At 48.4% G+C, this 14,186-nt stretch overlaps 1 protein-coding gene across 1 annotated transcript in view; it reads right to left on the bottom strand.

Moving 5' to 3' along the window:
* The window catches only part of LOC102454964 (uncharacterized), a 112,955-nt gene extending 101,001 nt beyond the window's left edge, over window positions 1-11,954 (bottom strand). The window contains exons 1-4 of the mRNA XM_089770039.1: window positions 11,674-11,954; window positions 7,671-7,761; window positions 4,588-4,935; window positions 2,903-3,184 (exon numbers count right to left, since the gene is read on the bottom strand). Coding sequence (XP_089626165.1) covers window positions 2,903-3,184; window positions 4,588-4,935; window positions 7,671-7,740 — 700 coding nt within the window. The 5' untranslated portion in view covers window positions 7,741-7,761; window positions 11,674-11,954. The remainder of the gene's footprint in view (window positions 1-2,902; window positions 3,185-4,587; window positions 4,936-7,670; window positions 7,762-11,673) is intronic.
* Window positions 11,955-14,186: the final 2,232 nt, after the last annotated feature.

Here is a 14,186-nt window from a genome sequence, read left to right as displayed (position 1 = left end):
AACAGGGTTTTCACTTGCTTTGACAGCTGAGCACTGGCTCAGGGACCCCAGAATTTCCTAAGACTGAAGGGAATGTCCCCTCCAGGCTCAGATCACAGCCACAAATGGGAGCCATTGGAACCAGGGAAACCAGCTCAGCGTTAGTCCCAGGAACCAGTACTCTGCCCTGTCCAAAACCCTCCTGCTTCTACAAGCCAACAGCCAGAGGCTCTGTGCCCAGCCTGCCCAACCCTGTCTACAGCCGCGTACTGCTGGGATGGTCAGTGTCACACAGCTCCCAATTATCAATCATCATGACCAGTCCAGAGAAGTTCAGATAACCTGAGCTCCTAAATTTCTCACTGTGAGGCAGGTTTCCTGACTTGTAATCCTTGTTGTACCTATTTTCTGATCACTTTCCAGTTTGTAAACATCGTATCTGAAAGCATGGACACCAGGACTGAGCACAGTATCCAGCAGTGGTCTAGCTAACATCGTAAACAAAGGTAATGTCACCTCCTTTCTCCTGCTACATATTTGTGCATAGCTCCAGTATCACTCTGGGAGCTCATATTCAAGTTCTTTTCAATAATCACTGCTATCCAGGACACTCTTCCTACCTTTTAATTGAGACATATGTTCTTTGCTTGTACAGGTGTGACCTGATATCTGCCATGTTGAAATGCACGTGTGACGAAGTGGGAACTTATGAAGCCTGTATGTGTCTTGGTTTCCTCCACATGCTGTACCATTACTTAGTGGAGGGTAAACATCTCTTTGCTCTCTGGGAAGCCTAAAATACAGGTGTGAATGGTACATAACTGTCTGGTCTCTAGGTCCCATATCAATGTAGCATTTGAGAAAACAATGACCAATACTGTCATCAGGACCTCAATACCAAACAATCAAGGACCATGGATGTCCAAAATTTTGTCAGGAAGCCAAGCAGTATTTACCTTGCTTAGAAAAGAGGAGACTGAGGGGGGATATGATAGAGATCTATAAAATCATGAGTGGTGTGGAGAGGGTGAATAAAGAAAAGTTATTTATTAGTTCCCATAATAGAAGAACTAGAGAACACCAAATGAAGTTAATGGGTAGCAGGTTTAAAACTAATAAAAGAAAGTTCTTCTTCACAAAGCGTGTAGTCAACCTGTGGAACTCCTTGCCAGAGGAGGCTGTGAAGGCTAGAACGATCACAGAATTTAAAGAGAAGCTAGATAATTTCATGGAGGTTAGGTTCATAAAAGGCTATTAGCCAGGGGATAGAAATGGTGTCCCTGACCTCTGTATGTCAGAGGCTGGAGAAGGATGGCAGGAGACAAATCGCTTGATCATTGTCTTCAGTGCACCCCTCTGGGGCACTTGGTGTTGGCCACTGTCAGCAGACAGGCTACTGGGCTAGATGGACCTTTTTGTCTGACCCAGTATGGCCATTCTTATGTCCTTATGAATAATTGACTGAGGATGTGAATTGGAAGCTGAGAGTGAACTGGAAGAAGCAGTTGGGGTGCACCTGGAGTTGCACAGAGACTTCGGGGTAGGCCATGGTGCTCTGTTCTGCCCAAGATGGACTATGGCATCACTTTGTTTCCTGTGCGCTAAGATCATCCTGCTGCATGTCAGTTAATTAATAAACTTCTGTTTTACAACACTAGCTGATTACTCCTGGGGGAATTCTGCGACACTAGACATGCACAGAATTCATAGCTCCCACATATTCCTTTGCTTCCCCGCAGAAAAATGACTTCTGAGGGGCCGTGTCCAGACTCAGGGGTTTTTTCGGGAAAAGTAGCCTTTTCCCGAAAAAACTTCCCCTGCGTCCAGACTCAAGCCGCGTTCTTTCGAAATTATTTAGAAAGAACGCGGCTTTTCTTTCAATGGCGGTAAACCTCAATTTACGAGGAAGAACGCCTTCTTTCGAAAGTTCCTCTTTCGAAAGAAGGCGTTCTTCAATGTAAAGAGGCCGTCTTCGAAAGAGAGCATCCAGACTCGCTGGGTGCTCTCTTTCGAAAAAGCGGATTTCTCTTTCGAAAGATCCGCCTGCAGTCTAGACGCGATCTTTTGAAAGAGGCTCTTTCGAAAGATGCTTTCGAAAGAGCCTCTTTCAAAAGAAGCCTGCAGTCTAGACATAGCCAGGGGGAAGCAAAGGGAAGCCTCAAAAGCAGTCATGTGTCGCTTCCCTGGCAATGCAGTCAAGTTGATTTAGACACCCAGAGCCACACCAAAAAAGCGCCAGTCTAGACGCGGATCTTTCGGAAAATAAAGCCTTTTCCCAAAGATCTCTTATCCCTTATTTTAAGAGGAATAAGGGCTCTTTCAGAAAAGGCTTTATTTTCTGAAAGATCCGCGTCTAGACTGGCGCTTTTTTCCGGCAAAGCTCCGAGCCGGTAAAAAGCGGCAGCCATTTTTATGCTAATGAAGCGGGGGGGGGGGGATTTAAATCCCCGCTTCATTTGCAATTGCGATGTGTCTAATTTGCATCCCTTTTACGAAAAAGGGATGCAGTCTAGACACAGCTCATTAGGCCAACCTACCTACCACCTCTCAGAGGTTAACTTACTTTAGCCAGGGAAGAACCCCATCTATTGCTACTGTGTTTACTCTACAGCATTGCAACTGTAGCCTTTCTCCTGTAGACATACACTGAGTCTGTTAAGTAAGCCTAGTTACCTTTATCAAAAAAACCATCTCCTCAAAAAACACTATTGAGTTCATTTCATGGTCATTTCAAGACTCAGTCGAGCTTCTGATCAGCAGTTTGTTCAGAGTTCAGAAACCTCCACCAATCGGTTTTGTGGGGCTACTTTCTGTCTCAGTGCCAGAAATAAGCTCCACTCAAGTGCAATTTCCAAGTGACCCAGCCCTCCCTCCCCCACCCCCTGCAAACCTCTGGTCACCCCGTGTGCGCAAGGAGACTCACTGGAGAGGTGAATGGCCAATTGTTGCTCTGTCTCCAGCAGGCCATTCCGCACTATGCAGCTGATGTCTCCGCTGTCTTCTTCTATGACAGTGACATGACTCACGACACTGTACAGGTTCACCCTGTCCTGCGTCATGTTAGTCACAGACTCCATTGCCTGATTCAGCTGATTCTTGCCAACCCACCGGAGTTCGGGTTTGGGGAACCATCCTGTGGATCTACAGACAAGCCTGATCCCCTGGCCCTGGGGACCTAGGATGCCAATGAAGACCGGAGCCACAGCTGCAGGGAGAGACAGAGAGTGTATATGTCAGGGAATTGTGTCTTTGGTAGCAGCATGTGATTCACCATTGCCACTGGGTTTAGGGGGCTGTGACTGAAAAGCCCCATTCCCTTGTGTGTAGCTTTCCTGGGATCCCTCATTCTGATTGGAGAAATTAAATAAAATCATCTTGCATTTGCATAGAGCACTGTGCCCTGCAGGCTCACTCAGTTATGTGCAGATATAAACTCCTCATAGAGACCAGTGTGCTTGCTGCTGACATGCAGCCATTTCTGGGGGTGAAGCCCAGCAGCTGTCAGGATCCCTTACAATTTGATACAGAGCAGGAGGTGAGGAATGGTGACACTCCTGTATCTCTGCTACCGTTCCACCTGTTCCACCATCCTAAATCCTCCCCACCCCACCTGGTGTACTGCTTCTGCACAGATACCAGTGCTCTAAGCCAGCCACCATGGTTGGATTCCACACTCCCTCCACTGCAGATGTAGAGGTGATAGGCAGAACCCAACCTGGGACCTCTGGAGCTTAGTGCTTGAGCCTCTACTGTAGGAGCTAAAAAGCCAGCTGGCTCTCAACTAAGCCTATTGAGGAAGCTCACTCTTTCTTTCCATAAGCAGTATAAGTGATACTACATCGGACAATGAATAGTCCTGCCACACCTTAGTCTCTAAGATGCTGCAGGATCATTCGTTGTTTATTTAATTTTTTTCAGTTACAGACTAACATGGCTACCTCTCAGACTACATAGGACAGGGAACCACCCCCAGAAGGTGTGTGGGTCACACACACAACTACTCTCCCTCTCTAAATCTCTCCCTAAAAGCACCCATCTCCTGTGGAGCTTTTGGACTAGAAGCCACCAAAGATGAGAGATGATTTAAAACTACCTCAGGGCTCTTCTTTATCACCAGAGGGGTCCTCACAAGGGACTTGAGTCTGAACTGCATTGTCTGGGGCTGCATTACTTCCACTGTTCCTTCCACTGCCCTTGTGCATCACTGAACACAGGGTCAGGACCGAGGGAATAACAAACAATATTGCAGCCCTTGGATGCTGCAAGGGGAGTTCCAGGAAGGCCAAATATAATCATCACCTGAGCTGGGATTTGGACAGACCATAGGGGTAAACGTCCTACCCCCTCACACAGCACTGCCGTGAGCATGAGAAGGGACAACAGCTTTGTGTCTCATTGAAAAGAGGCTGTTTAATGCAGCACTGACCCTGCAAGCTCTACATTGGGGTTAGATCTGAGTCTGAGGGGAGAGCGCCCCCTACTGAGTCCTGCACATCACTCCCCGCAGCACCAAATCCTACTGCTGTATTGTGCTTAGTGTTGGGGCATCCTCAGTGGAACAGAAGCTCCAGCTGACCAGGCCTAGTGCCCCTTAGTGGCATGTCTCACCTGCAACCTGTAGCTCAGTGGTGGCTTCCTGGCTCCACTGTGGGTTCCTCACAAAGCAGTGGTATGTCCCACCATCCGCAACTTGGAGCCGTTTCAACTTCAGGGAGACGTTCCCGTTGCTGAACTCCTGGCGGAACAGCTCCGTCCGGTTCTGGTAACCTTCCCCTGCCTGCTCAGTGGGACCCTCATCTAAGTACTCATGAACTGGGATAAATCCTGTGCCAATCTTCCTCCACCACAGGTCCATTCTGGGCAGCCGGGCAGCGGGTGAGAGCTGGCAGGGTAACACCACATCCTGGCCCACTATCCCCACCACGGGGCGTGAGGAGCCAGATAGGGAGAATTTCTCTGGAACAGAAAACCAAAGGAGCAGAGTTAGAGGGAAGAGGACAGGGCATCACTCAGCTGGGGCCCAGCCATACACACAGTGAGTGAGAGAAGAGGGCATCGCTGAGTTAATCAAAATTCCATCCACTCACAGCAAAAGGTTCCCGAGGCTGAGCCATGTGCAGCTCAATTTAGTTACTCAGTGCGCAGAGTACGTCTACACTTGCACCCTAGTTCGAACTAGGGATGTAAATGTAGGCGACCGAAATTGCTAATGAAACGGGGATTTGAATATCCCGCACATCATTAGCATGATCTTGACAGAGAATTTTAATCCAAGGGTTCGGATGAGGGTCCAAGCCCTTGTCCCAATCAATTCCAGAAACCCTTCTTAAGCAACCAGCTTTATTCAGGAATGCATTCCAGGGCAAAAATCTCCAGGATACTCTCAGGAAAGTTTTTGCAACTTCCCAAAGAAAAGGCAATGTCTTTTGTACTATCTTACATGGTAATCACCCCTTTCCCACTGACCACTTACAATTGCATGCATACATAGGTCATGCCCTCTGCTCCAAACCTCCTCCAATCATTACCTACCCCCTCACATTCCCTTCTCAGGCCTTACAAAAGGTTCATACCAGTAAAACAGGTTTTCACCAGTTTCACCTATCCCCTTCTGGTTGTGTACCTGTGACCAATCAAGTATCTCTTTACAAAGACCAGGCTTAACATCCAGGTGTCACAGAGGTCATACTGACAACACATTAATTTTATCCTTCAATCTCGTCGGTGCGTTACTTCACTCAACAGCTGTTCCGAAAGTGAAAGTGTGTACCCCTTGGTTTGAACTAATGTTATTCCTCATTTTTTTCATTGCAGCCACCCACATCTACACAAGCTGGTCTTCCAATGCTGTCCTACAATCCCTTGGAAAGTCCTCCAAAGGCACCTGTTTTGCAATTACATATGCTCTATAGGCAAAGGGTAGCCCCAGTGGAAGCCACCTACCAGTTTATAGCCTCAAGACACCAAGTTACAAGCTCCTTCCACTGCAAGAAACTTCTTTGATTATCCGTTTTCAGATCCACGTAACCCTGCTGTTGCTGCTGAGAGGTCATGTCAGATGGCTTCTGCCTGGCCTGAAGGGCATTATATCTTTTGATGGACCTTTGGGACCATTCATGACCCTTCCATAGCCTCAATACCCAAAATAGAAAGTGCCTCAGATAGGATTCACTGTCCTGGGATCGGGAGCTTCAGGAAATTAAATATCTGAACTTAAGGTCTGTGCAACAGCCGTGTCATAAGGTTCATCAGGCTCACCATGGGATGTGTAGAGCAATTACTGTGCAGCTTCAGCCCTTGATGCTCACTGTGTGGTTGTAGGTGGGGAGAGATAAAGAAGGAGCCTCTGAGCATTGCCATCTCTTGGAAGACTATGTGTTTTTCATGAAGCCCCAGCTCTTAGAGCAGGGCTGGGCAAAAGGGCCTCTGCGGGCCGGATCAGCCCACCAAAGGAGTTGATCCAGCCCACGGAGGCCCTGCCACTAACCCTGCTCCTAGGCCAATTAGGGTTGCCAGATGCTTTCAACAAAAAAAACTGGACACACTTATCTACATTAGATCTGATTGAGAAAATACCGAACATTTCTATTTCCTCATTTATATTTTCTCAATTTGTTTCCCAAACAGAAAGCTCAAATACTGGACTGTCCGGTTCAAAACCAGACACCTGGCAACCCTAAGGCCAATTAGGGTCGGGGGGGGGGGGGCGTAAAGCTCACAAAGTCTCCTCTGCTGTGCAAGGAGCACGTAGCACTTCTAAGTGCTGTGCACTCCTCACAGGGCGGGGGTAGGGCAGAGGAAACTTTGGGTGCTCCTCCTGCCCCCAGGCCAATCAGGGCTCTAAGAAGTGCCACACACTCCTGCCAGGGCAGGAGGAGGCATTACGTTCTCCTCCACCCCCAAACCCTGATTGGCCTGGGGGCAGGAGGAGTGCACAAAAGTTCCTCTGCTCTACCCCCCGCCTTGTGAGGAGAAAGTGGCACTTAGAAGTGACACATGCTCCTGGCAGGGTGGGAGGAAGCTTCATGTGCTCCCCCACCCCCAGACCCTGATTGGGCTGGGGGTGGGGGAGCACAGGACATTTCCTCCCACTGCCAAGGTCATGGGTGCTTAGTGGGAAAGGCAGGGGGCAAAAGGGTGCTCCTACTCCCAGACCAATCATGGTCTGTGGGTGGGGAAGCCCGGAAGCATCCTGACCCCATCCCTTCCATTTGAGGCCCCACCTCTTCTGGTGCAGCCAGCAAAATATTATTGCCCACCTCTGTCCTAGAGGCATGTGATTCTGTGAGAATCTCAGATTTTAAAACCATCAGTTTCTAGCTCTGGTAGCTGCAGGGAGAAGTTTGAAAATGTGGCCAGAGTGGGACCCAAAGGCTCAAAAAATAAAGGAAACAAGACTGAAAATGATTATCTTGTTTTATTTCCTAAATCTGATGATTTTGTCTAAAGTCTCCTGATTTCTGTGGTCTGTGTCATGGTGTTTGAAGGCTTGGGGCTGGCGATGGTGCAGCTCCCATTATCCTGCTACAAGACCTGACAAACCTGCTAAGGTCATTCCTTCCTGACAGCATCCTGGGCTTGGGCCTTTTACTCTGTAGGACTGAGAACATGTTAGGGGGGCTCAGATGCTCATACCCAGATCAGAAGGGGCAGAGTAACAGGGAGGAATATCTGGGTTAAAACAATTTTACCAGAGAGAGTACATGATGCCAGGAGGAGGATCCCCAGGCTGCACAAACAGAGCCGCCATCGCATCGCCATGGGAACATCCTGGGCAGGGACCTGTCAGGAGAAAGCAGGGATGGTTAACACCCCCCAGCTTGTGTGAGGGGCCAGCAGTGCAGGGAACATGCCCCATCCATCATCTGACACCACCCCCCTTGGTTCCCAGGCAGAGCATCTCCCCAGGACAGAAGATTTCACCACTACCAGGCTACACTGCCCCCTGCCCAGGGCTGGCGCCAGGAATTTATACCACTGATCTATGCCATGTATCCACCCCCATTTCCTCCCCTTGTCAGTTCCCTGACCATCAATTGGTGCAGGTGAGCCTGCAGCAGAGCAGGGCTGCTTCTGAGGGAACCCCAGTGGAACCCACATGGATGCCCCCCTGCAGAAAGGGCCTGGCTCTGTGCCTGCCTCCACCATGGACTACACAGCAGACATGTGACCCAGGGATCTCCACAGCTAACTGCATGAGGTGCTACAGAGTACGCTAAAGAGTCAGGCTGTGCAGCTGGAGCTGGGACAGCTCACGTGCTGTGAGGGTCAGGCCCAGAGGGGACCCATCTCACATCCTGGTGAGTAGGTGACACCTGGGCACATGTCTAAAGAGTCAGCTTGGCCAAAAGTCACTTACTTCAGTAAGTGACTCTGCCAAGTGACAGGGATGGGCTGGCAGGGGCTGTCACAGATTCCAGGGGTTGCTGCCAGATATCTGCTCCCCAAATCCTGATGTCAATGGAGACCACCATATCAGTAGATGTTACAGTAAGATGCATAGTGAGCAGGTCATGAGCAATTGTCTCAGCTCTGCTTGTAGCTTTTGGCAGTTCTCCAGCCTGCGTACACAGGGTCAGACTGGATAGACTCAGCGGACTCTTCTGGCCTTAACATCTGTGAAACAATTTCTGTTTCACTTCGAGCAACCTCCAAACATGTCTATTGTGTGTGTGGTGCATTGAAACCTGGATTGGAATTGGAAGCTGTCAGTATAAATAAGGGTCTTCCTGATCCTGCTGGCAGGCAGGGGGCTGTGTAAGGAGCTCTGTGATATGGGTCTGCACTGCAGCAGGCAGATCTACAGAGAGCAACCAAGAGCAAAGTGGGGTTATTTACACCCTCTCTGTTCCTTGCGTGTTAGCCTTCTGGATTCAAGCAATAAAGTTGCATTATGCTAAGTCCTCTGAGAGAGTCTGGGAATGTAACAATGGGCACTCTCCCCCAAAGAGACCTCCTTTCTGAGCCCATTGAAGGGGAAAGAATTGCTGGAGGGCAGGGCTAAGGCCGAGACATTGTAGGACCATATCAGGGTAGGGCTAAGGCTGAGACACTTTAGAAGGTGTTCGAGGCTGGGTTAAGGCCTAGGGGCTGCAAGGTTGTGCAGAGGGCCCAGCAGACTATTCTGTTTTAAACAGAAGTTTCCCAATTTCATGTTTGGGGATAAAAGCACAGAATCAGGTGTTGAGTTAAATGGTTCCAGCATCACCTGCCTGAGTCTGCTGAACTGCCCATGCAGATAATCAGAAGGCTTATTGCCAGCCCTGCTGCTTTGGGGACCCTGCCAGCTCCCCCACATGGAGTGTGAATGTGTCGGGAAAGAACCCTGGGGACCTAGCTCCCCAACTTGCACCACAGTAATTATCTTGGGGTTCATTAAACAACAGCCCAGTGAGTGAGAAAGGATTAAAGCCTATTGAAATCAAACTAGAGGTCCTCTGTGGTGATTTGCTGGCTGCTTCTCTGCATCTTGCTTCCAAACTCAGATCAAAATGTCTATATTCATAACATTTATGAGGGAGGCTCTCTAAATCGCAATCTTCTACAAACATAATTCTACACATCTTCCCTCCTAAAAAAAAAAACCCCATTAGCTCTTACACCCATATATAAGCAGCTAACAACTATCTAATTACACCTTCATTAAATTATCCACCCATCTAGTACTTTTCCATAAAGTCAAAGTATCAGATACTTAGAGAGGAAAGGTTATCAGCACATCACTCTGCAATGAGTCTTTAGGTTCCTCACATACCCCTTCTCCAGACAGGTTAGCAAATCTCTGAGACCTGGTCTATATTTACCTGGAAGTTCAAATTAAGATATGCAACTCCAGCTATGTTACTTGTATAGCTGGAGTAGACATACCTTAATTCAACCTTTGGCACCATCTCCACAGCAAGAGGTCTAGGGGAGAAATGCTCCTGTCGACTTCCCTTACTCCTCATGAGGAGTAAGAGTTTCAGTGTCAAAACAGGTGCCCTCAGTATTTGATTTAGTGGCTCTTTACTAGTCACGCTAAATCAAACTCCAGAAGATCAACTGCCACAGTTTCAATCTTCCAGAAAGTGAAGACATGGCCTCGGTGTTTCAGTGTATTTATTCCTTCTCTCTAATCTTCTCAGTATAAGCCTTTTGTTATAGTCATTAGATTGAGTCAGTTTCTCTTCAGTCCATTGAAGAGAAATGATTAGTCAGTGGTGAAATGCCAGTGTCCATGACTATTGTGGATGTTTTGGAGCTTTCTGGGATTACTTTTAGATCCCTTTGATTACACCCGTATCTTCTTGCTATTTCCAGTCTACCTTTGACCTTAGATGCAGCTATTCTTTAACCCCATGCATTAGGCAGTTCCCATTGGCCAGTTTCTGGCCAAAAACCAGCCAATGGGATTGTGCTGGTCCCAGCTCTAATCTCCAGAGTATTTACAGGGCTCTTGTTCAGTCTAATAACTGAGGGTATGTCTACATTAGCTCGTAAGTTCCAGCTAGGTAGGTAAATGAGGGCAACCAGAGTTGCAAATGAAGCCCAGGATTTAAATATCCTGGGCTTCATTTGCATGCTCCTGGGCACCGCCATTTTTAAATCCCCCTTAGTCCGAACTAACTGCCCGCGTCTAGACGCGGCAGTTAAATGTTAATTTGAACTAACTCCTTAGTTCGAATTAACTGTTACTCCTCGTGGAATGAGATCTATCAACAGTAAGTCGATAGAACACGGAAGTTTTGTTGATGGCGGTAAACCTTATTCTACGAGGAATAACGCCTTTTTTCGATAGAGTTATGTTGAAAAAAGGTGCTATTGCATCCACACTGTGCTTTTTCAAAAAAGAGCATCTAGACTCTCTGTCAAAAAAGCAGTTTGCTTTGCCGACAGACCTGACTGTAGTCTAGATGCACTTTGTCGACAGAGGCTTTCTATGGGTACGTCTAGAATACAGACTTTTGTGGACAGAGGCTGACAAGTTGACATTCCAGGTTGCTATGGCTGGCAGAGTGAGAGCTGATGGTTTAAGGCACTGCACGGTCTGACAGGCGATACGGGATCTAACCCCCGCCATCCCTCCGGCTCAGTCTAGGCCTGTGCGCTTGGTGCCCTGTGCAGGGTGCACACCTGTTCTACCATAGCGTCATGTCTCACCAGACATGGCTTGGAAGATCTGAGCCCAGCTAGGCTCAGCTCCACCCAGTGCCAGGCTGAGAGCTCTGTGGGGCAGGGATGGTCTCTCACTGTCTGTATGTGCCACACCCAGCACAATGGGACTCAAATGTCAGTGAGAATCTGTGCACTGCCTGGAATAATGGGGACCCAAATCTCACCTGGAGGCTTCTGGGTGCTACTGTAACACATGTAATAAGAACAAGGGAGGCACCTTCCATGTAGATCTCTAGGCCAAATGCCCCGCTCCTCCCCTCCTGATCTGGCAGCCCCTCCTGCTCCAGGCCTTGGTAGGGCGGGGCTGTGCAGCCTTTTTGAAGAGGCACCAAATCACCTCTATGTCCCATCCCAGCCTGCAGGGAAAGGCCCCAAGGAACCCCAGATGGCCACACCGTCTGTGGGGGGAACAACGGGCTGAGCAATGACTCACACCCACCATTTGGGTTTGCCCAGTGCTGATGGGAGGTGGGAACAGGAGGACGAGCTCCCAGCAGGCAGGAGCAACCCCGGAGAGCAATGAAACAGGCAAGAACCTACCTTAAGGATTCAGCATGTCCCAGAAGATGCCGTGTAGTGAGCCTGGGGTCCTGCACGATGCTGAGCAACCAAGGAATTGAGTGAACGTGCTGGGGCAGGTGGGGAAATGGATCCCGGAGCTGTGTGTGAACTCTGATCGGGGAAAGTGAAAGCACCAGGGCACCTGTCACTCATTAACCTGGTATCTGGCCAGGACCTAGGCAGGTGTTCAATTACCAGCGGAGATACAGTGAGCAGTGAGGGATTTACATGCCACTGAGGTTTCTGTTCATCCTCCCATCACTCAGGACACCCTCTGCAGCGCAGCCCTGAGAGCTGATCCTCCCCTGCCCCTGGAACTGCTCCCTACTCCCGCCCCATCCCCTTTACCCACCACCAAGCTGCCCTTCCTGTCCCAGTTTGTGTGGGGGCATTAGCAGGCTGGGCCACACACTGAAAACAGGAGTCCAGGGATCTAAGGCTCAGTGCCAAGTGATGCAAGTGACTTTAACATGGGACAGGAAGTGCAGGGCAGAACAGCCCCAGTGGTTTCTAAGGAGGAGCCATTGTGATAGTGTGGACAGAGGCTTCAACTAGGGGTTGTTTGGAGGCAGGATCTGCCAGGCCACAGCATCGATCTCTACTTAAACTAAGGTGTAAGCTCTGCTAGCACTTTTTATCTGCTTCTCATTTGGGCAGCCCTGGCTGGGCAGGATGCAGCTACTGAACTAGGCCCTGTAGAGCCACATGCCTTGGTTACTGTCACCTGGCTAGAGGAATAAGGCTGCTAGGTGACAGGCAGGAAACATCACAGAAACCTAATTCCTGTCCCCGCCACTGCATGGATCCAGCCCGTCCTGTTTTGCTGGGTTATAACTGGCTGGCTCTGCCGTTATGGGTGTGTGTGTGCGATCCAGACACTCCCTGCCCGAGGTGGATGGGGGAGCTGGCTCAGTGCCTGGCTCACTGCTGGGAAGGGAGGCTGCTTGGGAGGAGGGTGTCACAAGGGAAGCCCTGAAACTATTCTATGTCCCCAAACCCGGCCACTCACAAGGGGAGTGTTCCTTAGAGCCGAGACCTTTCAGAACCAGGGGGTCATGCACAAGGCAGGCTTTGACCCTGGCCTTGGTCCCCCTCCCTCCTGGCTCCATGCCTCTGGGGTGCTGTTATGGGGAATGTAGGTGAAGCCTCTGAACTCTGCAGTGTGGCTTCTGCAAGACCTCGCCTGTCTCTGTGACTCAGCCAGCAGGTGCAAGAGCCCTGAGATCTCTGTATCCATGGAGCTGGGGTCTGGCCAGTGCACGGCCTGAAAAGTGAGTGTCCCATCAGCCCCACTTACCCACCCCCGATCGATATTTGACTCCAGAAAAGCAATTCCAGGCTCCTCCCAGGAATCACTGGGGATCACAGCCTCTTGGCCAGAGGTGGGAAACCTCTCATAATCCATCAGCCCAATGCCCATTAACCCCAAGGAGGTTTCAGAGGACTCATGTCAGACAAAGGGCAGCATGGAGGATTGGGAGATTCCACCAGTGAGGATTTAAACATGGTGCATTCTGGGACAGATGGAAAATGTTTGTTTTTGCCTGTGGAAAACTGCAATGAATTTCCACTGAAACCTTCAAGAAGAACATTTTAACTTTTAATTAAAAAACTAACAAGTGGGGGAAACGTTTCAGCTGAAAACTTCTAGATCTACCATATATTTTAGAGAGTTTATCTGACCATTTGTTTGATCAAGAACTCCTCCTGAATGGTAAGAACTAGGACCACTAAATTTGGTATGCAGCTTCCTCTTATCCTAACTGAAAGCAAAAGAAGGGTTTGATTTTGCCATGAAAACTGAATGTGCCTGGAATGGAATTGCTTTTCATAAAACCATACAGAAGTGAGACAGCATGGCCAAAGCAAATACAGTCCTCACAATTGACTTAACTGAGGAAAGTTGAAGGACACCGTACCAAGAGGAGCCAGAGAAAATAGGATAAACCTGGAATAGGATTGCTTCTCAATAAATGTTACAGAAAAATGATAAAATGGAGAACTGTAGAGTAGTGCTCTGTTTTGGCACAGCTAAATCAATGATTAAGGTTTGAAAACTAGGAGAATATGATCTTGGAAATCAAATTGATTGTAGCCCATTTCTGTTAAAACATAGCAAATGATAAGAGTTTATAGGGTTGAAGAAAATACACACTAGATGGAACTCTCATTTTAAAAAGTTATTACACACAAATTTAATGGAAACATTTTATCAGTCCCCTTTTTAAGAAATCCAAAATAAAAATGAGCTTAATAAAAATAACATTGTATTTTTGAAAAATACAATAATTGAAATAAAGCATGAATATTTCCCTTTTATTAAAAAAAGCACAAACCTTAATTGAGCAATGCCAGATAAATCTGAGAGTAATGAAATATTTAGGAGGAAAGAAGGAGGAGAAGAGTTGGTTTCTATGCAGGGACGTGGGGTCTGGGATAATGGGTGGGATGTAGAAGAAAGCTCGGGATAGAGGACCGGAGTGAAGGAGGGG

The sequence above is a fragment of the Pelodiscus sinensis genome, chromosome 18, assembly GCF_052426305.1.
Source record: "Pelodiscus sinensis isolate ZL-2025 chromosome 18, ASM5242630v1, whole genome shotgun sequence".
Lineage (NCBI taxonomy): Eukaryota > Metazoa > Chordata > Testudines > Trionychidae > Pelodiscus > Pelodiscus sinensis.
The sequence above is the reverse complement of the archived record's forward strand: the minus strand, read 5'-3'. Positions and strand labels throughout refer to the sequence as shown.